The sequence below is a fragment of the Athene noctua genome, chromosome 14 (assembly GCF_965140245.1).
Source record: "Athene noctua chromosome 14, bAthNoc1.hap1.1, whole genome shotgun sequence".
In the NCBI taxonomy this organism is placed as follows: Eukaryota; Metazoa; Chordata; class Aves; order Strigiformes; family Strigidae; genus Athene; species Athene noctua.
The window spans coordinates 15,479,711-15,507,269 of NC_134050.1; the positions used below are offsets into that span (position 1 = coordinate 15,479,711).

The following is a 27,559-nucleotide window of genomic DNA, read 5'->3' on the forward strand; positions in this document are numbered from 1 at the left end:
TTCCAGGAGTCAGAAACTGTGTCGTGTAGTAAAATATTGTGGAATTAACTTCATTTGTTAATGTGAAAACTGCTCTGAATCATCAGGTAATGGACACACCACCGAAAGAATAGTGAACTTGGTGGGCTGTTAGTCTGGTTTGGTACATGAATTTCTGTGCTCTACTGTGCATAAAGACAAAGCAAACAAACCCACAAAGCTATCCCATGCTCCAAACTGGAAGTTTGTTAATCAGTAAATTGATGAGATAGTTCTGAAGTTTCCATTACTTCAAATATGTCATATTAAAAGATGGTACAGTTATGACTGTTTATTAATTTTGGATAATGGAATATTTCATAGCAAGGAATCAAACTAAATCTAAATTAGCTTTAAATTAGTTTCAGTTATTTGCTACCAGTGGCATTAAGGGAAAAGGAATAAAGTGGGCAGCCCATTCAGTAGGTAAAGAAAAACTTTAAAATGTGTGTTGTGTAAACTGATTCCTGTTGCTTTTGATCTACTTTCTCTACTTCCATTAATGTAATCTGGATCACAGAAAGTGCACCAAAGCCAAGTGCATGGTGCATTCAGAGTAGATGGGCTCTGCTACAGGCTGAGGCTAGCACATAATTCTAAAAATCTGGGGTTATTGGGAAAAGACTGTGCTGAAGTTAAAGAATATCTTTTCTGTCTCACCTTCTTTTCTTTCACACACATTCACCCTCGAACATTTACAGGAGAGAACGGAATTCTCAGTGAAAACATCACTAGTTTTCCATCATTTCATTAGAAATGAAACACTTGGTGCAGCAAGAAACACAATCCACAAGGACAAATTACAAAGGCAGAAAAGAGATCTTTTTAATGACTTACTGTTAACAGACTTCCCAAAGCAGTCAGAAAAGGCCCCTTTTCATCTGAGACAGTTTCTCACCTGGTACGGGCAGCTTCTAAAGCTTCTGTTATAAGATATGCAAACCTGAAGAATGATGGGGAGAGAGAGGCAACAGCAGATGGGAAAGGGAAAAGAACTGAAAACAGGTAACAGCGATAGGAAGAGAGAAGAGAAATAATGGAAGTAAGGTAAAACAGAAAATTTAATAATGAGGGGAAAAAAAAAAAAAAAAAGATGAAACCTGGAAAAGGGTCCACAGAGAGCTCCAAATTCAAGAGTGTGAATTTATAGTTAAAAAAAAAAAAAAAAAAGTTATGAGAAGCTATGGAAATAACCCCTACACATCATGCTGCACTCAGTCCATGCCTTTCACCGCTCGAGCTCTGACACCTGTTTCAGGGGTAGGGGCCGATGCTCCGGGTTAAGCACCGACGCCGCTCGCTGCCCCAGCGCAGGCAGGCGGCTCCCCGCGGGCTGCACTCGCCAGCCCTGCGGCAGCCCCGGGCGCAGAGGCAAAGCCCTGGGCTCCTTCGCGTTAGGGGGGGGGCGCAGCCCGCACCGCTCCCGGTAAAGCCTCATCCCTTCCTAAACCCCACAAAGGCGGGAAAATGGAAACAAACGTGCGGAGGTTGTGAGGTCAGTGCCCGTGCCGGGAGGGAGCGTTAGTGGGGCCGGAGCCGCACGGCTGTGGGGCAGCGGCCGGCCGGGAGCCCCGGTCCGAGCGAGGGGCGGCGGCCGGGGGCGGGTGCTCGGGGCAGGGCCGGGGCCGGAGGGCGGGCGGGCGGCTGATAAACCCCCCGGCCGCCCCGCCCGCGGGGGCGGGATGAGTCTGGGGCGCAGGTAGCCCCTTGCGCTGAGGGCCGGAGCTCCGTGGGGAAGCCGCTGTCGCCCGCCAGCCCGCATGGAGGCCCGGCTCCTCCTCGGGGCGCTGCTGTGCGCCTGCCTGCCGCGGGGTGAGCTCCCGCCGGGCAGGGCGCGGGGACGGGGCGGGAGGGGGGACGGGGCAGCCCCGGCCGCCGCTAACCTGCCGCCTTTGCGTTCCAGCCCTGTCTCCGCGGGGCGCCCAGGCGCAGCTCCCTGCCGGCGGGGACCGACCGCTGCCCAGGTAAGAGCCGGCCGCGGCACGGCGGGGGCTCCTTCCTCGCCGCCGCGGGGAGGGCAGCCCCGGGGCGGGCCGGGAGGGGTGGGCTGCCCGGGCCGAGCAAACCCTGCCTTGTTCTCCTGCCCTCAGCCGAGGCAGCGCCGCGGGACCTCGGAGAGGGGGCGGCCTCGCCGCGGCCACGCAGGTAGGGGCCGCGGGCCGGGCGCTGGGAGGGGCGGCGGGCGGGCACGGCGGGGCCGGGCGCTGCGCGGCCTCCTCGGGGAGGCGAGGCCGCCGGGACGTGCGGCTCGTCCCTGAGGAGCCCCCCGCGGGGAGGGCAGCCCCTGCCCGCCGTCGCCTGCCTCGAACCCACCTGGGCTGATGAGGCGACGCGGTGCCGGCGCTGGCGGCCCGGGATGGCGCCCGGTTTTCCCGCGCTGCGCCGCCGCCCGGCGAGACCCCCCTGAGGGGTGGCTGGCGGCGCCGCGCGGAGGGACGGGTGTTCTGCTGCTCGCCAGGTTAACGTGCTTCTCGTATCCTACCTGAATGAAGCTCTCTAATACCGCGATTCCGTTTGTATTTTTGACGGCTCTCCTACCCTTTGTGATTCTTCAGGACTTGTCCTTCAGAGAGTGTTGAAGGTGTACCCGATACCCACCATAAGGAGTGTCAGTCATGAACGGAAAGAAACTTGGGGTTTAAAGCACTTAAGCAGTAAGGGAAGATGGTAGCTAGAGCTTCAGCTCGTTCAGAAATAGTTTGTTATGTTGTCTGAAGCATCCTTACTCCAAGGAAAGCTGAGGTCTGGTTTGGCTCATCCAGCAATAATCACTTTGTGGGAGCCTCTTCACTTCTCAGTAAAAGTCAACAAGCTGGCAGTATCGGATCGCTACAACTCAGTGCTGGTTTTTGGATGTGGTTTATCTTGGCAACCCAACTATATCATTCGTGGCGTGTTGCTGAAATGTAATTAGGGTGTGTGGTTCCTGCTCCCTTGTTTGAGGGTGGGAAAAGAAAAGTTTGCTTTGTAGCCCTTGTTCGCAGCTCCGCAGAGGAGTCGCATTTCTTTCTGCTCATTCCCTGCTCTTTCTGGGAAAAGCTCAGTGGAGAGAAAGTCATGCCACATAACTGCAAACAGGTAACAAAATCAACCACTGATAAGAGAAAATGCTTGTGGGTTGAGCTTCCCCACCAAGAATTCAAGACACAGTAATTAAGTTCTTTGTTTCCTCTTGTGCTTGTCTTCTGAGCAGAAAACTTCAGTATTATGCTTAGGAGAAAGGAAAACATAAAGTCAATGTTAGTTTTTAGAAGCACCAGAAGAGTAGTTGCTCTAGTCATTTGAACTGTCTAAAACTAACAATAATGCATTTTTACGTGCTCTTGCTTCTTCAAGAGGGAAAGGTAAAGCAACATTAAACGATGGTCGTTAAGCCCTCTGCAGAATTTTATGTCCGTGAAGACTTGGCTAATGATATAGCTTCTGACATCAGTTTTCAGTCAAATCTATAAGAAGGTATTTAGAACACAGAAAGCACTTGCTATTTAAAAAATACTATATAGAATTGTGCACAGGACTGAGAAATTTAAATGATAAAACTCTAGGGCATGAAAATTAAATGCAATAAATCTAACCAAGTCCTTAGGTAAAATTATATAGACATAGCTGATGTTGTTCATAATGTCATTTTGGACTTGCTCAGTTATTTGGATTGCTCTAGGCATCTTACATTATAGCTAATGCTGTTTATTAACAGATACTGTATTTGTAACTGAACTTTCCTTAATGAAAACTGTATTCTGTAATTCATGTCACTGAAATATGAATGCTTTAGATATAGCTGCTGCTCTTCATGAGGTGAAGAAATAATATGAAATAGTAACGTTTGTGTTACTGTGTTAAGTAAGCTAGGTAAATGCAATTAGATGCATTGTTAATAAGGAAGAACTTGCTATCGTAAGTCATTGGCTTCTGGGAATTGAAAAATTCATGTTAAATAGAGAAAAATGCTACTCAGCCTAGATGTAGGTAGTTCTAGAACAAAGATAGCAGGTTATAGAGAAGTTGAGCGATGTGGTTTTAACAAAGGCATACTAATTAGGAGGTATACTTCTGCATGTCATGAGTTTGACAATATAACCACATCATGACAAAATACCAATGGATTTTTGTAACTTGACTAAGCTGGTCTGCTCTTCGGTTTTCTCAAGTAGGTGATATAGACTCAATTGGCTTCTGTGATTTGATGTATTGCTGGCTTTGTTTTTTAAGGAAATGTAAGTATTTACATTTTGAAGAACTCTTTAAAGCATCTTTATGGATCAACTCTGATACTGCTTTCTGTTCTGCATAATAGTACATTTTATAGGACTGGATGTTTGGTGTGCACTAAAACCACAAGTTTAGAGCGTATTTTCTACAAGAGCTGGCACGGAAATTCTATTCTGAGTAATGCAGAAATTATCTTGAATATTGTTTCATCTCAAAGATAAAGTGTAGAGAATATTAAACAAGTTATACATGCTCAGATGCTGTTCTATTTCTTTCAGTCATTGCAAAGGTCCCTTTAAGATGGGTTGTCTTTGCTCACCAGTTTCTTTGAACCTGGGCATTCAAAGCTGCATTTTATAGAGCAATTTCCAAAGTACTATCTACAGTACCTCTTTGCGTAAATGAGTTTGTACCTAGTCCCATTTCTCTGTAAATGGTGTGGAAAAGGTCATAAATTTATAAGGGCTAAACCTTTGCACTTACAGGAAGATGGGAAGGAACTCATACACCATACCTAAATTATGCCTTATCCTTGGGTAAAGCAGGTGTGAAAGAATATTGTCCCTCCAGTTTGCCTGGATGCTGTCAGATGACTAATGATCGTGACTGGTTTTTAAGCTGTTAACAACTAACCTGTGGGTTTTTCCCTGCCCTCCTGCCCCACAAAGTATTGATTTGAGTTCTTGTCATGGTGCTCTGGTGGACTCAGAATCTGGTTCTGAAGTGATACAGGTGCCACTGTGTGAATAATTTAAGTTCAGAAAGAGTGGAGGGATTGTGACTGGTGACACTGCTAGATGGATGAATGAAGTGAAAGTTGGATTAATAGATGAATATGGCAAGAATGAGGAGGAGAGTCAATGTTATTATGACATACCAATTTATAAAAATGATTACGAAGCCTAAGAGTCTAGAAATACTGGGATTCCGAAGGACAATTTATTGATGAGAAAAAGAAAGCATAATTCATCACAGTACTGAAAATTAATACAAGAAGATTCAAGATATCTTGCAGCTGACTGTTGAAGGCAGAAATACTTACTGAGAAAGGAAACATGAGAATAAAAGCTGTAGTCTGTCATCATATATCTTTGAATGTTAGAACAACAGGAAAAGATTAAAGAGAAGATGGTAGGAAACGTTTTGAAAACTAACCTGGGTATTTTTTTTAAAAAAAAACAAATTAAATCACCACGAAACGTTTTTTGATTTTGCTGCATTTTGGATCATGTTCTTGGAAAATAGTGTGGATTTAGGACCTTCCAAAGTATCTTGTTAATTAGTATTATGTTTAGTGATTTATGCATGCATAAATTTTAAAATTATTTTAAATAACTGTAACTGAGTGATAAAAACTTCCAAAGCAGTAGGATGTTTGTACTGAGAGTTATGTTAAATACACATGATGGTATAGAGGCTGTAATTGAAAGTAAAAGAAGTATGGAGAAGGGCATAGAGGACGGTGTTTGGATATGCAGTTTTAGGCTTTTTGGCTTAACTGGCTTAAAATCTGCCTGTTGTCTTCAGGCTTAATGTACTTTGCTACTTTACTGGAGTCTTGAGTGACTACTTACTTTACAGTGGTGTTTTCTGATAACTTTTTAGTAAGCCAGTATGAAGCAATGAGCTTACTGAAAATGGTAAATTTACTGATAGACCATGAAGAGATTTTTAAGATGTCTTTGTTATAGCTGCTGATTTCTTTGTTCTTTCTGAAAGGAAACTGGAATGGCAGTTTCTAATACTTCGTCTACTACAATATCCTTATCTCGGAACAGGAGACTTCACAGTATGGGATGTGGACCATCTAGTAAGTCATTTATGTTTCTACATGAAATAGTTTAACTTGTCTGTTACGTTCCGCGTAATTTAATTATTTTGATGAAGAAAAAAAACTAAAATAGCTAATACAGGCCTTCGGGGTAAGGAAACTCTACCTTCATTGGTCTCTGAGGACTACAGGAGTGACAATTTACCATGGGGTTTGACTTAGTTTTAAGTTTACACTTGGTTCTGGTTTGATCATTTGAATGACTGTCTCTAGTTTCTCTAACAGAGCTTTTAGCAGGGCAGTCTGCTATTGTAACGATACACCGAAAAGTGTGGCTTGCTGTGTAGTTGCCATTAAATTACCAGTCCTGTATCTCTTCTGTGCTTGGAGGTTTTTTGTTTGCTAAAAGCACCATCTATGGGTGCTTTTTGTGTGTATTCTATGGGTTAGCAGGATGAGGTACTCTCAGCCACCAGCTTGCAGTGGCAGACATTTGCTTGAGGAATTTGTATCTTGGCGCTTTTGGTTCATCTTACTGTCAGCAGAGGACAGGTTTTTCATCTCTGCTCAAGGGTAAAGGTCCTCTGGGTTAGCTCTGTTGTGGAGCCTGTGCAACGCTTGTCTTGTACGAAGGAGAAACATGAGGCAAAGTAATTCAGAATAGTTTTAGGGATGTGAAACCTTTAGTTTCTCTTCAGCCAGCTTGATTGGTTGCATTGGGCCTGGGACCTACCTAATAATGAATTGTCTGGGTTTGCGTCCTCTGGCTTTATAGCACAAAATGCAAGACTGGACTCTTGTCAGTTGTGATTAGGGTTGTGCCATCTCCAAAAGCTTGTAATTTCTTTAATACGATACTGTTTTCAGCACCTTTTGAGATGTGTGTGGCTAAATGTGGAGGGAAAAATAGAAGCATTTAGAGAAGCATAGTATTACTCAAAAAAATGTTATGTATGAACCTCTCCGGTACATGAAAAATAATATATATATGTATTGCATATGACTGCTCTACAAACATAGCAGTCTATACCAGTAAAGCTCCTCTGCTTTTCAGGATTGCACCAGCTTATTGACCAAGAAGTAGATATTTTCTTATCTCTACTTTTTTAAAAACCCAATAAAGCAACTTCCAAAGAGAAGATGTGCAAATCATGTGGAGAAATTTGTTTCCATAATTTGTTCCCTGGGTTTATTTTTTGTGAAAATTTCTTTAATGGGACTAGCGAATTTTGTTATACTTAAGAACAACCAGCTAGAAAAAACACTTTTAAGATGCATTTTCCTATTTTAACAGAACTTATGAAAGGGTCTGTGTGCAAGTTCATTGTATCTTAAATAAGCCTAGTATGTAAGAAAGGGAAGAACTAATCTATAGGGAGGGAGAATGAAGTGGGTAGCAAGTATCTCATGCTAACTCATCGCATATCTAAGCTTTTAAAGGAGGATGTAGTTATGGCAAGAATTAGGTTTCATTGCCCTCTACAGATGTAGTAGGATAAAATTCCTGCTTTCTTTCTGATTCCTATTTCTATGGGGCAAAAATATTCATAAGGATTTTCCATTTCTGATGTACTCACTTTGGCAAGACAATGTTGTTGAAGATATGCTTTAAAAATGATTGATGATTTTCCGTACTTGAAGGCGTATAAAATCAGGATTATTAAACTCTCTAAACAGTGGAATAACTAGATATGGAAGTTTCGTTTTTAAGTCGCAATAAACTCAGTGTGGGAAATGGGATCCATTGTCTGTGTACAAAAGACATTAAAAACAAAACAGAAGAACAACCTGATCTGCTTTGTGCATGTTTGTATAACATGCTCTAAATGCTTGGAACAATAGTTTCATTTTGGCCCTTCCTGTCTGAAGAGACATGCAGGCTGCTATACCTCTGCCCGTGGACTGGGATTTGCACCAATTGGGAGATATGTGAAATACTAAATGTTTTGTGTTTTTTTTTTTTTTTTAAACCAGCAAGGTAGGTTATCGGCCTCTTTCTCCAGTTTAGTGATGTCTCTATGGGAATTACGACATACTTAGAACACTGATTATAACAGACTTATATTTCATCCTATTACAGTCAGTTCTTGTTGCAATAACTTTTTTTTGCTTCCTATAATTATATATAGATAAACATTTTACATGGAATTTTTGTACAGTGGGTGCATGATTTATTGTGCAATAGAACTCTTCTCCTTTTGTGTCATATTAGTCAACTGAAAGTAGTTTAGAAAGTGATGTAATATCTTATATGTCAATGGAACAAATAAGTTGGTATACTACAAGTAAATGCCAGGAGATAAATTCCTTAGTTTCTTGTACCCAGGGAATATAGGATTTTAGTCTTGAAATGTTTATCAGAATAATTGACAGCAGTTAACATGTAGTTTACATAGCTGTTAAACTTCTAACTTAATTTCATACAATCTGGTTTTCATGGAAAGTTAAAAGAAAAAACCCAAAACAATCAACAACAAAACCTAAACAAAAAAAGAGCTCATGCATATTAAGAACCTGGGTCAGGCAAAACACATTATTTCTGGAAGGAAGTTTCAAACTACTGCTGAAAATTCTTAACAGGTTACACAGATTTTTTTGTGTTGAAATGCTGCAGCAGGCAGGAGTGTCTAGTGTTTAAAGTCACTGTTACTATAGAAGATAATTGTTCCTTACAATATGTGCTGATTTCAAGAGATGCACCAGAGCAGAAAATCAGAAGCTAACTGGAAGGAAGGCTCTTGGTATTGAAGGATTGAAATTACATCCTACTCATTCACCTCAATCTCAAAACCAAAAATTTTACAACCTGGTGTAACGAGATCTTTGTCCTCATTTCAAGGCTGTATTGCATCCTGCTGAAGCCTCTGTGCCACAGAAAACTGTGCCATTACAGGCAGATGCTTTAAAAGACTATGGAGTTGAAGGATAAAAGATAACGCAAGAAATACTTGTTGTATTAGTTCTCTAGTCAAAAGGGCACCTGAAAGCTTTCTAGAGAAAGCATGCAATGGAAATTATGCAGATAAAAATTAAAAGACTTCAAGAATGGTGATGGCAAAAGCTTAATTATTCAATTTTAAGCATATCTTCTACTCTGTTACATATGGCTGTAGGTCTAGTTGATGTTTCTTGTGGATTCTTAGCCCAAACTGCTTTGTTTTTTCATTTTTTCCATTTCCGAATAAAATTTGCTGATTGTAAATAATTCATATTTTTAGTACTTTGATAACCTTCAGGCAGACCTCTCTTCTACATGTTCATAAAGCTTTTAAAATGTGTCATCTTTTAAAGAATCCTGAAAACTATTAAGTCCTTTGTCTATTTCTGCGAATTGCTTTGGAGCTCTGAAACTGGGCCAAAGTTGATAAACGGGCAGAATCATAAGAACTGAGGGAACAGAGTGGACCTTGTATCTTGTGGCAGGAACCCCCTTATTTGCAGGACAAGGCTGTGAGACAAGACACACACCAATATGGTTAACAGTCAAGCTCCAACATTTATTAGAAAAACAAGTCCTTATGTATTCATGTGACAGCAAATCCATGTGTTGCTCTGGTGCATGCTCATTTCAAAAACTCATTCCTCACTTTCAACAAGCACAACTATATAAATTTCTGCTTTGTTATTCTAAAGATTCCCTTCTTATCTGTTTCTTCCCTAATGAGCATGAATTCTTTTGCTTTTAGCTGTCGTTAACCTAGATGATGTTAATCTTCTAACACAAGTGCATCATTAATTTAGACATTGTTAATCTTCTAACTTGAATGCTGATGACACTTTTACACTGTCAGTGACGCAGACAGTTCGCAACCCAACATACGCACCCACAATACCTACCTATCTTAAGTCAAGCTTAAGTAAAACTTGATCACTTTCAGCTCTCTAATCTTTCATACTCCAACTTTTCTGTCCAAGTGAATTTAATAATGAATATCCTGAAAGGAAATGTGTTTTCAGTGATTTGCATTAAGCAAGTTTTTCTTGCCATGTCTTAAAAAGCAGTAACAAAATACATAATTCCAACACTAGCAAATGCTTAATGTTTTACAAAAGAATACCCATAGGAAGGTCCACATAAATCAAAAACCTTCAAGAATGAATAGTGTATTTATGATAAAGGTGTATTACAATGAGGTCAATGAATTTTGGAGCATCAGGATTCATGTGATGGTTAAAACAAAACCCAAGTATTTCAAAGTTGATATGCATGGTAATTTGAGTAGTCAGACATGTTCTTGAATGTGTTAGCTTGCTTTTACTTTTGTGAATAAACTTTAATTTAGATGTCTCTTTGGTTTAGTTATGGGATACAGATACATGCTTTCTTTGCAGTTAACCTCTTTGTGCTCCAAGAGGAGAGCTGTTCTTTATCTCATGTCATGCTGAAGGCCTTCATATTATATAAATGATTTTCAGCTATACTTATTTCTAATAAACATGTTAGATGAGAAGAAAGAGTCATGCATGAGTATACCTGGACATAGGGTTGAATCACAGAATCATCTAGGTTGGAAAGGACCTTGAAGATCATCTCGTCCAACTGTTCTCGTAGCACTGACAGTTCCCAACTACAGCATATCCTTAAGTGCTAAATCAACCCAGCTCTTAAACCTCTCCAGGAATGGGGACTCCACCACCTCCCTGGGCAGCCCATTCCCTTCTGGAAAGAAATACTTCCTAATATCTAGTCTAAACTTTCCCTGGCACAACTTGAGGCCATTCCCTCTTGTCCTGTTGCTTACTACTTGGTTAAAGAGGCTCAAACCCAGCTCTCTGTAGCTTCCTTTCAGGTAGTTGTAGGGGGTGATAAGGTCTCCCCTCAGCCTCCTCTTCTCCAGACTAAACCCCCCCCAGTTCCCTCAGCTGATCCTCTTACAACATGTGCTCCAGACCCTGCACCAGCTTTGTTGCCCTTCTCTGGACATGTTCAAGTAATTCAATGTCTTTTTGTAGTGAGGGGCTCAAAACTAAACACAGTAATTGAGGTGCGGCCTCACCAGTGCCGAGTACAGGGGTAAGATCCCTTCCCTGTCCCTGCTATATCAATAAAGATGTTAAACAGGAGTGGCCCCAACACTGAGCCCTGGGGGACACCACTCGTGACCGGCCGCCAGCTGGGTTTAACTCCGTTCACCACAACTCTCTGGGCCCAGTCGTCCAGCCAGTTTTTAACCCAGCAAAGTTGCAATTGTCCAGGCCTCGAGCAGTCATTTTTGCCAGGAGAATGCTGTGGGAAATGGTGTCCAAAGCCTTGCTAAAGTCAAGGTAAATTATATTCACAGCCTTTCCCTCATCCAATAAGCAGGTCACTCTGTCACAGAAGGAGATCAGGTTTGTCAGGCAGGACCTGCCTTTCATAAACCCATGCTGACTGGGCCTTAGCATCTGGTTGTCCCTCATGTGTTCTTTGATGGTATTTAGGATGAGCTGCTCCATCAGCTTCCTGGGTACTGAAGTCAAGCTGACAGGCTTGTAATTTCCCAGATCATCCTTCCGGCCCTTCTTATAGATGGGCGTCACATTGGCCAATTTCCAATCAGTCGGGACCTCCCTGGTCAGCCAGGACTGTTGGTAAATGATGGAAAGCGGCTTGGTGAGCACCCAGCCAGCTCCTTTAGCACCGTCGGGTGTATCCCGTCCAGTCCCATAGACTTGTGTGTGTCAGTGTGATGCAGCAAGCCACTGACTGTCTCCTGGATTGCAGGGGGGTCGTTCTGCCAGTCTCTGTAGTCTGGCTGTGGAGGCTGGATTTCCTCAATGCAGCTAATCTTGTTATTAAAGACTGAGGCAAAGAAGGCATTAATCACCTCAGCCTTCTACTCATCACTTGTTATCATGTTTCCTCCTGCATCTAGCAGGGGATGGAGACTCTCCCTGGAATTCTTTTGCTACTGATTTGATTTGCAAGTGAAATAAGTTCAATACATCTTAAATACTCATTGGAGAAGTAGTAATGTAAGAAATCGTACTAAACTAAGTGGGGACAATTTCATAGATACAAACCCACAAAATATACTGTATCTATAATAATATTCAAAATAAATGCTTGTTTAGATGAACAGTTACCATATGAAATTGAAGGAACTTGTGCTTGGAGCCCATGTGAAGAACATTTGAAAGGCCAACCAGAGTTGGGTGGGATTGTACTGTATTTCAAAACGGATTTTGGAACTTCCCCTTGTCAGGTCTACATGATGCTATTAAGGCATCTCTTTTCAGAGAGCAGCAGCAATAGTCACCTCTGAAGCTTGGACCCTGATCTCCAGAAACACTTGCAATGAGATGCAGACAGGCTAGATTACAGTCTCTTTCAAAGGCTGTGATAAATAATGAGCATGAGGTTCTGCTACTGCTTATAGGATGCCAGCTCTGGCCTGAAGGCTCTCACTGACAGACACTGAAGAATGAAGAAAGTGGGTGAACTAAATGGAGATCCAGGTGCCTAAGGGACTAAAATAACCCTATCCAGAAACTGAGTGGAGTTGCGGCCTAATCAGTAATTACCAGATGGTTAGAGTATTTAAGCAATGAGAAGAGCAGAGAATTCAGACCTGTGTTATAAGATGATCCCAAGTCTTCACCCTGTTCAATAATGAAGGAATTTGAGACAAGTTTCTTCATGACAACAATGGTCATATTATTGGAGTGACTTGCAGGTTGTAATGGTTAGAACTGGTTAGACATCGCGTTATTACTAATGCAAGTCGAATCATGTTACTTAGGCCTACCACTTTCTGTTAGAAAAGTCTCACCAGTTTTCAATTTCAGATTCCACCCCAATGCACTCAACTGGCATAATGTCAAAGGAAAAAGAGGAGCTCAGGACTTTGTAATAGAGGGCACTTTCAGGTAAACGAAGGACCCAATATTCTTCTATAACCTTTCTTAATTTTAAATTTTGCTTAGTCTTGATGTTTATTCCCTTTCTGCAGGTGATACAATGTTTCTTGTGTCCCTAGGATAGACCTAAACTTGTGATATGATTGTATGCGTTAGCTTATTTAGGGAGCTTATATTCCTTTAATGACAAAGACTGGGGTGAACCCTTTGTCATAGTATGTTTATTCTTGATACCCGAGGAAGTATTTCTGTGTTAATTGAGCAGAATTGGATGATTAAAGGAGGCCACATTGTTTGCAGTAGTAAGATCACTAAATGTGATCTGAATCAATACTGTTCCTCCATTACCTGGTCAAGGATAACTAATCTTTGCACACAGAGCTCTTCTACGCCATGTAAGGCAAGATACTATAGTAATGTAAAAAGGAATATAAGCAAATACAAGAGCTATGTTTATCATGTTTTATTAGGTTTGCATGGCGAGGTTTTGGTATTGGGGGGGCTGCAGGGGGGGCTTCTGTGAGAAGCTGCTGGGAGCTTCCCCCATGTCCAATGGAGCCAAGGCCAGATGGCTCTGGGATGGACCCAATGCTGGCCAGGGCCGAGCTCATCAGTGACGGTGGCAGCGCCTCTGGGATAATGTGTTTAAGAAGGGGAAAAATTTGCTGTGTGACAGCAATTGCAGCCAGAGAGAGAGGTGAGAATACATGAGAGAAACAACTCTGCAGACACCCGGGTCAGTGCAGGAGGAGGGGGAGGAGGTGCCAGGGCCGGAGCAGAGGTTCCCCTGCAGCCCCTGGTGCAGCCCCTGGGGAGTCAGGCTGTGCCCTGCACCCAGGGAGCCCCACGGGGGAGCAGAGACCCACCTGCAGCCCGGGGAGGGCCCCAGGCCGGAGCAGGGGGTGCCCGAGGGAGGCTGTGCCCCCGTGGGAAGCCCACGCTGGAGCAGGCTCCCGGCAGGAGCTGTGTCCCCGTGGAGAGAGGAGCCCACGCTGGAGCAGGTTTGCTGGCAGCACTTGTGACCCCAGGGGGGACCCACGCTGGGGCAGTTTGTGAAGAGCTGCAGCCCTGTGGGAAGGACTCACGCTGGAGAAGTTCGTGGAGGACTCTCTGCTGTGGGAGGGACCCCACGCTGGATCGGGGGAAGAGTGTGAGGAGCCCTCCCCTGAGGAGGAAGCAGCAGCAGAGACAACGGGTGATGAGCTGACCACAACCCTCATCCCCTGCCCCAGTGTGTCACTTGGGGGAAGGAAGTTGAGAAAATTGGGAGTGAAGTTAAGCCCAGGAAGAAGGGAGCAGTGGGGGGATGGTGTTTTAAGATTTGGTTTTATTTGTGATTACCCTACTCTGATTTCATTGGTAATAAATTAAACTAATTTCCCCAAGTTGAATCTGTTTTGCCCATGATGGTAATTGGTGAGTGATCTCTCCCTGTCCTTATCTTAACCCATGAGCCTTTTGTTATATTTTCTGTCCCCAGTCCAGCTGAGGAGGTGTGTGATGGTGTGGCTTTGGTGTCCAGCCAGGGCCAAGCCACCACACACATTTTCTTACGATCACACATGCACAGACAGAAGAGAACTTCATAAAGAGAAAAATGCTCTTCATTGACTCATTTGACTCCCAGCTCAATTTGACCAACTTCCTTTCCTCTCTAAAAGGGAGCAAGGGAGATTCGTCCCAGTGACAGCAAGGGTCCCCAGCCCACCTGATTCTGTGCACAATCTCTGGAAATATGACTTGAGGCAGGTTACCTGAGCCATGCTTAAAGGAGAATCATTCAACCTGAAACATCAAAAGGGGGCTAGCTTCCTCTACAGCCAAGAGGAACCTGACTTGCAGTCTAATTGCAGATTATTGTAACTGGACAAGGGATAGGGCATAATCTTAGAGAAGCAAAGAACAGAGACTTGAGCTCTGATTACTCAGGTCTTGCACTACTCAAGATGAAAGAGATCAATGTCTGTCTCTCTTGACAAGAGGAATGAGGCTTTGCATTAGTGACTAGATTGGTCACTGTGAGTATGTAAATGTGGTGGCTCAGAATACGTAGGGACCTTTCTACACAGTGCTTGCACTAGTTTTTAAATCAAACTCATGCTGGCCTGATAGGGAAAGGAGGTAGGTATTTGGGCTAGCTAGGCAAAGGAGCATTCTCTTTAAATTTGTCTATGTGCCTTGTTCTTTCAGCATGGCCTTTTTTTTTTTTCTGTTTTCTGTTTTTTTTTTTTTTTTAAATTTTGGCAGGGGTGGTGTGATGTGTGTTAAGAACAAAGGAATCAATATTAATCATTCTATATTTTTAAAGTCTTCATATAAGTAATTAGCATTTATGGTTTTGCAAATGGAAATGGCCATATAAACACTAATAAACTGTACTGAGAAATTTTGACAGGACTTGTAACTGAAGGTAGTATTTTCTAAAATCACATGGCCTGAAGTAGATTGACATATAAGTTCTTTTTTTTAATTGTGGTACAGCATAAGTTTCTTGGAGTCTTCCTCATTCTAGCATTATAGCCAGTGGTGAGCACAAAGCCTCTTTCTTGGAAGTTTCTACAATCCTACAAAGCAGAAGGAACTTTAAATAATGGCCTTCTGACCTTTTTCTCATTTAACTTCTACATTGGCCACACTGGTAAAACAGCTCGTGATGATGGTTGAGGTAGTCTCACAAGAGCAAAGTCTTAACAGCATTCAGTCCATGAATTCTGACAGGAGTTTGCATGTGAAGTAAACATTGAACGTACAGTTACTTGATCTGTACATCTGAAACCAATCTGTGTGTGGTAGACACACTTGCAAACCAGGTGAAGCTTTTAAGAGACATTGGGAAGTCCTGCTCCAGTTAAAGTAGAGGCTTTAAAAGAAAGCTGGAGAGTGTATCATCTTGCTGAAAATGTTATTTGTGACTGCTAACAGAAATTTAGTTGTTCTCTCCATGTGCAGCTTGCTTTTGGATTATTTTAGTGTATTAGAGTAAAGCTCTTAGTAAGAGTGTGTGGCTTGCTGGCTTCTGTAATGGTGCTTCTGTTGATGTTTGCTACTGGCAAAACAAACTAAAATGCCATAAAAGATGTTAGGAAGTTGGTACTGGTAAAACACCAATAAAATGCGTTTCTAGAAGAGGAGAGAAAAATTAGCTAGGGAGGAAACACCCATTGAAATGGATTTTTTTTGTTGTTGTTGCTGCTATGGCTGGAATCAAGAATTCAGCATCCATTTAATGGCAATAGGATGTCAATGATCAACTCTTGACTTGTTACAAAGCATTTGTTTCCTTGCAGTCAGTTTATTAAAAAAAACAACATTTCAACCATTTTGTAAAGTAATTCAGAATCTACTTTTGCTGGTGGTACTTTTCATGTATGTTTAATAAATGCCATTAGTGAGAACAAAACTTAAAGATGGTGTGACCCATGGAAGTATAAGACAGTGGTCCATATCCTGGAAGGCTTTCCTCTGAAGTCTGATTTTGTCAAGGCTAAATCAATTGTAGAGTTTATTTGGATTGTCAGAAGTGGCCCATGCTTTATTCTGCCTGCATCAGCAAAGCTTCAAACTCTTGAGCAAAACTTTCTCAAAAACCTGAAAGCGATCCTTGTATGTTAGGACTTCTCTGTATACTACTGATGATTTTTCATAAGCAAGGGTTCTACTGAAATGGCAGACAAGATCTTCTGTTAATTCTGGCTTACAGGACAGCACTTAAAAAAATTAATATATAAGATTATATTCCAAGAATGTGTTTATAAAGATAAAGAAAACAAGAAGGCTGGGTTTTCAGTTTGTCTCTTCCTGAAATAGTTTTTTTTGAGGAACTTGTCTTCTTGTCTGCAATAAATACAACCTCTGTTTCTGTTCTCCAAACACAATAATTACCATGATTGCATAATATGTAATTAATAAAATTCAAATACTTTCCTAAAGCAACTTAAGACTTCAAAAGATCAAATATTAGCAAAATAAGTGAATATTTCACAGTTGTTAGAAAAGCATTTAATGACAAAGGCTAAATTTAGTAGCAAGTAGCTTTGTTTCTGTTTGTGCATATCTTTCCTTAGACTGTTAAAACTTGCTTTGTCAAATTTTCAGGGGGATCTTCCTAGGGAAAATAAGCTAAAAACCCTAACACCTCCTTCCCCCAAACCCAAACCGTCATTGCAAATTAAGGAGTTTGCTTTCTCTACAGTAGGCTCACTATATTTAAGCATTATGTTTTTTCTTTCTTAAAACTGATAAAATTAGAAACAAGAGCAGTGGTCTGTGTCTTTATGGAGAGTTTGTAGTTGGTAAGCTTAAGTTGTAAGATGGAAGGAAGGTCGCAGCTGAAAGGTTTGTAGCTGGGATCTCACACTTGTTTTACTAGGGTAGTATGCTCTCACCCTGATACAGCTTACCCATACGGTGTTACTTGTAGTAGCCTTTTATATAAGGATAAAGGTACTGTGCCTTTTTGTTGTGTAATAGTAAAGCTTAGGGGACTAAAATCATGTCAGACTAACAGATATTGGAACCATTTTTGTTTGGCTTCTGTAAACATGCACTAGATACGTTTCATCTGTTGTATTTCTTGAGGCGAAGCTTTTGCAGTATGTTTTCTGTTTGTGGAGGCCTGTGGGATTCTCCTGGACATTTCACTGCTAAGCCAGCATCTCCTGTCCTTCATGGAGTCATCTGGTAACAGAACTGAGTCTTTAGAATTAAAGTTATCATAATTTATTTTTAACATGCCTTGTTTTTTCACTCAGATTTGTTTACATGTTTTAATGGAGGTGAGTGTGTCTACAGAGAGCTGTGCAACTGCAGTCGATTTAATGCAACTGGACCAAGATGCCAGACAGGTGTGTAAAGAGAAAACCAACCAGGTTTCTGGGACTGTTCGGGTTTCTGCAGCTACAAGAGTGACTACCCTCTACCTAAAGGGTCTTTCATGCCCTAGGATTTTTCCCTCTCTTTTCTGTGGTGATATTTCATAGCATAACACACATATTTCAACTACAGATTGAATCAAAAAACCAGTGGTACTTCTCAAGTGACTCTCCTTTTGTTAGTGTATAATACAGGTGCTGAAAGAGATCATATATGCAGAACATGGGGTCAATATAATTTTGAAACTTTTGATGGACTCTATTACTACTTTTCTGGGAAATCCACATATGCACTTGTGAGACATACTGAATTAGAGGAACAGAGTTTTTCCATACAGGTAGGGGACTGCACTTCTGCGTTTCTTTTAGCTGTTGTTGAGCTTGCTAATAATGCATTAATATTTAGAAATTCAAAGTAACTTGTGATGATAGTACGGGGTTCTAGAATGTAATCTCGATGTAATTCTAATGTTATCTGGGCTACCAGTTACTATAGCTGGAAGGAAACCGATGTGTGTACTTTCAAAACCTGCTGCAGCTGTGGAAAGACTGCTCTAAAGACTGATAATTGTACTCAGTTTTTTGGGGAAGAGTAGAACCAAACTAATTCATGTGCTGAGGGTGGGAATGGGAGTATTAGTTGTGTAATGTGAATTGTGAAGCCTTTTTTTCAGATCTTGACTTTGATGCTAGTAATTTTATTTGGCAGGTGAATAATGATCCTGAGTGCCATTCTTCTCCTTACTCCTGCAAAAGGTCCATTAGTTTATTTTTTTCTGGAGGTGAACAGATAAAGATGAGCAGTGAAGTCACCTATAAAGGATTTGGGTAATTGCACTCATGTTTCTGATGCTGTAGTTACACTGGAACTAATCTCATGATACCCATTTGATAAAAGATGTACACTATCACTCTCTGTTGATAGCTTAAGAAGTAACTATCCAGACCACAGCTGTAATAATTACTCCCCAGTGTCTGAGGAAGGTGACATCTAAATGAGTGGTACATAGTATTAAGAAGCATAACTGTTGACTTTGATCCTTTGATTTTTGCTCTTATTTGCAATCTCTTTTTTTTTTTTTTTAGCGGAATTAATATTTATATCAGGGATTTTCAGATGTATGAGGAAGTCATTAAATCACAAAATAATTATTTTTAATAGTGATACTTTCTCATGTAAAGTTGTTTTTTATTCTGTCTTATTTCTCAGAGTACAGTTACCTTATGTTATTGGGAACTTACACATCCAGAAGCTAGCAGGATACTTCCTAGTCAGGCACCAGTATGCCTTTACACTGGCTTGGGATGGTACATCTGCAGTGTATATCAAAATGGCACCAGAGTATCTGGGTAAAACACATGGACTGTGTGGAAACAATAATGCTATTCTGCAGGATGATCTTGAAACTAGTTATGGTGAGTACTTAAAGTATTTCCTTTTGTGTTAATGCATGTGGGTTTTTTTGGGTGAACTAAATGTTACTTTGTTTAATTTTTAATTGCAATGCTAATTGAATATAAGATGGGCAACTTCTGAAATGGATATGATCTGGGAATACTTCTGGTAGATGATACTGTTGAAGAGGGCCAATTTCAATATAGATGGGACTCTGGGGAGAAAGATCTTTAAAAAGCATGATAAAAGCTGTCTTACTCCATTACCTACAATGGTATTTGTACTTCAGTTTCCTAGGACTTGAAAGGTAAAATCTGCTTTTAAATGTTCACTGCCCTCTCAGCAATTTTATGTGAAAGTCTGTGGGAGCCTGAGATAGTGCTATGGGAAATAAATTGATAATTTTAATTAGTAAATCAAATCAATGAAGACTGCCAAATCTCATTTGATCTGGCACTTCGTTTATACTAACACTTTCAGAAGTGACCAGTGATCCTTGGATATCAACTTCAGATACTTCCAGGAGTCTTGGCTTTCAATAAATACTGAGTGAAGACCTCTACAAAGAACTAGGGGGAAAAAAAATCAGGCCCCTTGAAAGGTATTTTGAGTTAGGTGATTAAAAACTTCTGGAAATCATTGTTTTGAGCTGTTTAACTCTTTGCTAGTCCTCTTTAAATTTAAGGTATTTCTGCAGAGTACTACTTCAAAGCTCGGAGTACAATATGTAGTAGGCTTCCTTTATTTCAGTGTGACACTCAATTTTAGAAAGCATCAACCCTGCACTAATATCAGCTCTTACTCCCATTGAATAGTTTGCTCACTAAATCAAAATGCTTAATATAATACCAAGATCAATAGCGCTTTGTCCTTATTGCCTTCAGAGACTTTCTTCTACCCTCTCACCTTTCTCAGGATATCTCAGTCACATAAAGCTGTGATTGTAGCATGAGTCAATACATCGCGTACTAGCTTTATCCAATTAGCTTGGGGAGCAGTAGTAATGAAGATATGGCAAGATATGCATTTGTAGGTAATCCAAGTAGTAATCAATGCTATGATGGATAAAACCTCTCTTAGCTAGTTTAAAGCTAGCATGGACATTAATACTTAGGTGAAAAAGTCATGCCTTTACTTGGTTAACATAAACAATCATTCTGTACCCTTGCAGTGACCCCAGGAATGTCTGTTTTTTCTTGGTTTTTAGACTCTGTCGGGAGTTTTGTGCACAGTAACAGCATAGACCTATGTTTATGCTGGTTAATACAGCTTTTCTTACCTTTCTTCCATTCAAGGACTGCAGGAGGCACAGTCCTGCTCCCTAAAGCCCTTCCTTACCAAATGCCATGAGTAAGCTTCTTTCTGCCATTCTAAAGCCTTCTTACTATAGTCCCTTTTAAAAGTTTTTTTTTGTTTCTTAAAAGGACCAGATTGTCTTCAGACTAACAGCCGATTCATTTACTTGTAGGAAGAGTTTTGTGCTCTCTGCTTAATGTGATGTTTTACTTATTGAGATGTTTCCCTGGGAAATCCTATAGAAACATTGCTGTTCTTCCAAGTCACTGTGTGATTGTGTGTGTGTGTCTTGTTTAGGAAAACTGACAGATGATGTAACGGAATTTGTAGAGAGTTGGCAGGAAAATCCTCCACAAGGAACACCCAATTGGGATAAATCTCTTCTCAATGAACCACCCTGCCTGACACAAAGCCATGAATCTCTACAGGTCTGGATCAACACAAAAGGATTATTACAAGAGTTGGTGATTCTAATTAGAGCGAGAATTTGACTTAATGCTTTGAAGGAGACTGGAAGTAGTCTCAGCTCTTCTTTGGAGGGGTGGATTAAAATGATTGCTGCAGCAGAGCTTCCTTGTCCCCTCCTTCCCTCCTCCCCTTTTCTTCTGTATGAGTTTATAATTTAATTCTCGATCTTTTAAAATGTTCTATTGTCTGCATAGCAGCCAATCAAAGTGTTTGAATCTGAGGCTAAACAAGTGACAAGTTGTAAATGAGGGGTGTGTTCTAGAGCTGGTTCCCATTCCTTCCCTTAGGAATGATAGAAAGAAGCAGTTAAGACAAAACCAGAATGAGAGCACTGTTAATTTGACAGTGTTTTAAAAGCTGCATTATTATTACTTTTGTCCAGTTTTTCCTTTTAAGTATTATTTTCAAGATATAACCCTGAAATGAAGTGCTTTGAAACTAAGGCTGGTGCCAGGCACGTTTTATTTCCATTGCCTTTTACTGTGTATTTTAAGTAAAATGAAGGCTATTACAGCTTGTCTAGGTTTAGCTGCAACATGGTCTATGCAGGGATATGAAGGGATATGTTTTATTATCATTAGTATGACCCCGGATAAAAGATTAAATGTTATGAATACTCTGGCAGTGATAATGTTACTAGCCACTGCTTCCAGCTGACGAGAGGAAAGTGATTCCTAGTCCCAGACTGAGATGTCTGTTCTGATTTTCCATAGTATTCTATTCTTCTTAGGTTGAATTTTGAAAACCTTCTCTTTACAACAGCTATCTCATTCATTTCAGAGGGCATATGCTCTGTGTAATATCCTGTTACATCCCCCATTTGAACAATGTCATGAATATGTGAGTCCTCTTCCTTTTATGGCAAGCTGCACCAATGATCTTTGCATGTAAGTGAATGGTTTGGGGTAATTCCAAAGCTATTATAACAAACATTTTCCTTCTATCATGAGAATGAATTCTAAATGTTAACGGAACTAATGTGTGTCTTTTTCTGCATATCAGTTTTTATGTAACATGCTTTTATCATCTTGCTTTTCTCACCTGGTCTAGTTTTACTGCCAGAAATTTCTGTTCCTGGGTTTTCTTAGTATAATGAGGACCAAAATCAGGCCCAGATATTTTTGTAATTTATTAGTGTACCTTCTATATGGCATTTGTTTTGATTCTGAGTGTGCAACATCTTTAGTATTTCTAACCTTAATGAAAAGTGATAGTGAATAGATGAGTTTGGCATCCACAAACTATATGTTAATCCAATGAAAAGTGGAATTTGATTATGATTTAAATTTATGCTGCTTGTTCACTGCCTGCTATGTTCCTTGTCCAAGCAGTTTTGACTAGTTGAATTGGTAGGACAGAAGAAGATCATTTCCATTTCTTGTGCCATAGTGACTCACTGGTAGAAACACTTTCTTCTTGTGAGTTTTCTGAAAGACGTTATTCCTTTTGTAAAATAAAGATCTTTATTCAAGTCTGTTTCTATTGCTATATCTCTGGCTGTCATGGATTTATTCAAGAAATTATTGTCAGGTCTCAAATACGTTGCCGACCTGTCTTCAAGTGTGTGGCAGAATGTCTTATCCATCAAAGACTTTTAACCTAGCCAAACACAGTTCTTTGAAACAGTATTTGATTCAGACAATGTGGTTGTATGCAGTGCAGGAGCATTCATGAGATTAAGATTGCATGTTTGAACGTAGGTAGAAAATAATATGTCAATTTTTATTTGTGTAAGGTCAGCAGTTGAAAATGCAACTTGGTGTCGAGCATTAACTGAATATGCCAGAGCATGTGCCCATGCAGGAAAGCCCCTTCGTGGATGGCGAATGCACTTTCAGCAGTGTGGTACGCAGATGCTTTTGTGCTTGGAAATACTGCTTAGTAGTTGTATTTTGAAAAGAGTGCTCTTAATTCTTTTACTTCTTGGTCCTTCCTCCCATTTTGAACTCATAGTCCCCAATGAAAGTATAACTATGGACTCACTTCAAGGCTACATACACGCAATGGAACTTCTTTTTTTTATATGTATAGTTTGTACTGAATGTATTTAAGGCACTAAGCTTACTAGAATGTGTTTTAAGAACCTTATTACAAAAACATCAAAGATTTTTTTAAGACAACCATTTGTTTTTTTCCCAGAGCTACTATTTCAAATATTGTCAAAGTCTTCATGGCTTTCTGATACATAAAATGTGTCATGAGTGTTAAGAACAAATTTGGATTACACTTACGTAAGTTTTCATCTTAGAAGTCATAGAAAATAAGTTTGAGAGATTGTCTAATTTGTCCTTCTGTCTGGAACACAGGACCAAAATTGCTTTGTCATTCATGACAGAAGATTTCCCTTGTGGTTCCAAAAATGTGTGTTAATGGATGCTCTACCACTTCCTATGCTGGTCTGAGCATCTAAATAGCTCTGCTGTGGGAAGGTTTCCCCTAGTCTCCCTTGGTGTAATTTAAGATTATTCCTTCTCAATGCACCTTTAATGGACAGAATAGGAATAAATGTTTATTTTGTGTGTTATGGAAGCCATTGTTTCATTATTCTAGACACCAGATACTCAACTGACTTACCAAAAAGTAAAAATCTTGAAAAACATGTGCAATCTATTTAAGCCCTGGGGCAGTAGCACAATACCTTTTCATTTCTCTACCTGTTTCTGTTTTTAGGGATTACCTGTGCTGAGCCCTTGACCTACAATGAATGCATCAACTGTTGCCCTGTTTCATGTCATCAACAATCACACTGCATTGACAGTGAGCTTCCCTGCATTGATGGATGCTACTGTCCGGATGGTAGGTTTTGCTTCTCAAATACCTATTATTTGATTCCATATAATTTTTAGATTGTTCTCCCCCGAGATTACATACCTATATTGCCTGGCTAGATTAAGGCATTTACAGGAACACTTTATAGATGAAGTGCCAACAGAGTGTGGATGAATGACCCTGTTTTCCTCATAACTGACAAGAGCCTTTTCCTCCCTCTAACAAGTAGGAATAGGTTTCAGTACAGATCCAGATTCTAGCTGTAGAACTTCACAATTTAAAGCAAAAATGGGGTTTGCTCTGTTGTTGACAGGGCAGCCATCCTCTGGATTCTGGTGGTTGCTGCTTGGGATTTGGGGGTTTTTTGGTTATTTTCGTGGATTGTTTTATTGGGGTTTTTGGTGTGTTGTTTGTTTTTCTGTTTTTGCTGGTTTGTTTGTTTTCCTGAAGAATGTCTGCAAGGTCAGGTGCTTAGGAGAGCTCAGAAATATGACATGACTAAAACTCATATGGTCAGCAACAGGTTTTGATACTGAGATTCTTACACTGTTATATGGTTCTGGCAAGTGAGGTATTTACTGATGCAGCCTATAGCAAAACTTTACCTTTATTACCAAAATATACTTTGATGTCCCATTTTCCACTTATTACTGGTTTCTCTTGGGAACATAATTCTGTCTAAAAGAAGACAGAAAAAGAAATGTCTTAGAACACTGAGGCAAAGATTTGTCAAGGTGTCAAAAAAGAAGCCAGAGGTAATCAAAGCAGCATGGTTTGGTGGTTGTGTGGTTTTGGTTTTTTTGTGGGGGTGGTTCCTCCTGCTCTCCCCCAGTATTGAATACTTGATATTAATACTATTGTTAGTGTACCTCAAGCAATTTAGGGACTTGTTCTATGTAATAGAATTTATTTCATATAATTCAAATGCATGCTTGTTCTGCAAAATTGACTGCTAATAGTCCAGAGTTTTATAATCATAAATGACCATTTGTGCTGTTCTTGAGTGTACTAGTTAGTGCTCCATCAGCCATTTGTACAGATAGTTTACTTTTTTTCTTGTTTTATTTCTTTTAGGCTTAATTTATGAAAATGAAATGTGTGTCAAGCCTATGGACTGTCCTTGTGACTACCATGGAAATTTCTTTGAAATGGGCTCAGTGGTTTATGAGGAATGTAATAACTGGTTAGTAATTTTTATGCTTAATCCTTTCATGGTCATGAGAGACAACTTCTTTAAGGCCTATTTCACTTAAATTGAAGATAGTTGGTAAGTCTTCACTGTTTCTACATACAAAAACTGGTTTTCAATATATGTTTTGCCATGAAGGGAAAGATAAAAGAAACTATAGAGCTGTTAATGTGTAAGAAGAGCAAATGACAGATATTGCAGAGAATACTGTAATGTTTAGTAATCTTTTCACCTTCAATTCTGCCTCAAACTAAAAGGAATCTAGAATTCAAAATCTTTAACAGGAGTATTACTTTGACTTTGTTTTGTCTCCTGTTGTGTTGTCTCACCTGGACACAAAGAGCCTAATGTCATTATGATGCTAAGCTGCTGTTTTTGGAATTTCTAAGTTAATTTTATACATTGGAAATAAAAGTTTTCAGGAAGAGATAATGCCTTTTATTGGATCATCTTAATTGAAGGAAACGGATGAGCTTGCAGATGTACAACTTCTTTTTTCACAACAGTTCTATTTTTTTAAAGTTAGAAGATTCAAATTGCTTGTATTTATTCTTCCCAATTTTAATAATCCCTAACTTTTATAATGGTTATCAAGTAGCTGAAAAGAGAGAGAAGTGTTACTGGATGCATGGATGAAATTTTACCGGATCATATCCTTGTGACAAGCTCCTGCCACAGCTCCCAGGCATTCTAGTGACTATGGTGGCTCTGTTGCACCCTTCTGTGATGCTCAAGACACTTAGTTTCATAGAGAAGCAATCCAGGAAGAGCTACTGAGGGGCAGCCGTATATACTCCACCCAAAAAAAGAAAAAAGTATGAAACCTTTTTTGTTTATGTTTCAGCACTTGCATTGGAGGAAAGTGGATTTGTACAAATCTTACATGTCCAGGTATGTGAAAGTCTTGAATAATTTTGGAATAACTGAATTTTAACTTGGGATAAAATATTACTGTTGGATCTCAATGTGATATTTCACTATATAAATTGTGGTTTTATTTCTACCTACATTTAACGCATCAACACACACAGTAGATAAAAATGGTCTGAATAACAGATGTCTGCCTTTCAGCTTAGGCAGTAATGTGCCTCCCTGTACATCAACATAATGTCTCTGGTAGATGGCACTTCCTGGTCATTCTTGTCATTCAACTAAGTTTCCTCTGCAATCTTCACTTGACAGACTTATGGCAAGAGGACTTTTTTTTTTTTTTTCCCTCACAGTATGGCTAGACAGTGATACAGCATCTAGGTCATTAAGGACTACAACAGTTAACTAGCACCTCAGACCAGTGCTTGAATCTACTGGCAGCTATAAAACCCATGAGGCCATGAGTACCTTTAACATGCAAAACTCTTTTGACCTTAGTCTCTGTAGTTTAGCTGCCTATCTGTGAAGTGAGAATAATGCCCCTCATTCCACAGGCATGTTGTGAAAATCACTAACTGATATTTTTACAATTTCTGCAAATTGGTTTTTAGAGCCACAAATCAAATACCCAGGATGTATCACACATGTTATTGCCTCCTTTTGGGGGAAAAATTGTTTAGGTGTCCTAGCCTGGCATCAAGTAGGAAGTCCATAACAAAAGCAAGTTCAGTTCCTAATCATGTTCCTAGTACCTGGTTATAATAGGAATGCAATTTCATAAATTATAGTGTGTTTCAGAGTGTATGTACTTTACAGCAGTACTAATCATTGAGAGTACACTGTCTTTTCTACATACTTAAATACATTATTTATGTTTGTCAGCTGAATGCTCAGTTTCAGGAGACATTCATTTCATGACCTTTGATGGGCGCAAATACACTTTCCAAGCTACCTGCCAATATATTCTGGCAAAAAGCCGTACATCTGAAGCATTTACCATATCCTTGCAAAATGCTCCTTGTGGACAGGTAAGGCTTAGAACCTTCTTGCAATGTTTATATCCTGAAGGGTTTATTAACTAGGGGTGCAGGGAGTATTAAAACCAATGAAAGCTACTTGCAGTTGAATAATTAAAATTAATCAGTAGGAATAATTTTCCTTAGTGATGAAATAGTTGAACAACAGTGCAGAGCAAGTCTGTAGATAAATTCTCATGTATGTTTGTGATAAATAGGATGTGTTATGTGAGCATTCTGATTCATTGTTCACTGAGGTCATTCAGTAGCATATGGGGGTTTGTGCAGCAAACCCCAGGTGATGAATTGTGTTCTTGGGCTTCCTGAGTACCTCTGCGAATTTGCAACGAACACAAAACAAGCCTACTGCTTTTCACTGCTTGAAGAAAGAGTTGTTTGGGGTTTTTTTGTGCCTTGAATATAAATTTCTTTCAGCTTTGTTCTTACAGCTTGAAATTCACTTTTAGTACCATTGATATGAAACACTGGATAGCTTTTGGGACAGCTCTCTTGGATTTGGGTGTATGTATGCATCTGTGTTGCTGTTGTTAAGTTGGTATCCTGTTCAACTGATTTCAGCCAAAGATGCATGTGTGTATATTTAGCTCGTTCTACAGGTGCTCCTACTTTATATTTGAAAGTTTCTGATAGTATACACAGAAGTATTTAATCTACTTTGTCCAAGGCTATTCTCTTTCCTCTGTGTATTTGGATTTCTGAAAATGTACTATAATGTTGTCTGTGTGAGGTATGGAACACTGGTAGGATTTTTCACTATAGCATTTCATTCTTACTGCAATCTTGATAGGCCTCGTGATTCTGAGGAAGTTAAGGCAAGTTATA

At 40.1% G+C, this 27,559-nt stretch overlaps 1 protein-coding gene across 1 annotated transcript in view; it reads left to right on the forward strand.

Annotated features, from left to right (window-relative positions):
* The first annotated feature begins 1,714 nt into the window (after positions 1 to 1,714).
* The window catches only part of OTOG (otogelin), a 107,174-nt gene continuing 81,329 nt past the window's right edge, over positions 1,715 to 27,559 (forward strand). The window contains exons 1-15 of the mRNA XM_074918098.1: positions 1,715 to 1,830; positions 1,922 to 1,982; positions 2,109 to 2,163; positions 5,950 to 6,040; positions 17,593 to 17,685; positions 17,896 to 18,050; positions 18,422 to 18,540; positions 18,923 to 19,128; positions 20,702 to 20,832; positions 21,653 to 21,759; positions 22,608 to 22,717; positions 23,543 to 23,668; positions 24,716 to 24,824; positions 25,675 to 25,721; positions 26,583 to 26,728. Coding sequence (XP_074774199.1) covers positions 1,779 to 1,830; positions 1,922 to 1,982; positions 2,109 to 2,163; positions 5,950 to 6,040; positions 17,593 to 17,685; positions 17,896 to 18,050; positions 18,422 to 18,540; positions 18,923 to 19,128; positions 20,702 to 20,832; positions 21,653 to 21,759; positions 22,608 to 22,717; positions 23,543 to 23,668; positions 24,716 to 24,824; positions 25,675 to 25,721; positions 26,583 to 26,728 — 1,608 coding nt within the window. The 5' untranslated portion in view covers positions 1,715 to 1,778. The remainder of the gene's footprint in view (positions 1,831 to 1,921; positions 1,983 to 2,108; positions 2,164 to 5,949; positions 6,041 to 17,592; positions 17,686 to 17,895; positions 18,051 to 18,421; positions 18,541 to 18,922; positions 19,129 to 20,701; positions 20,833 to 21,652; positions 21,760 to 22,607; positions 22,718 to 23,542; positions 23,669 to 24,715; positions 24,825 to 25,674; positions 25,722 to 26,582; positions 26,729 to 27,559) is intronic.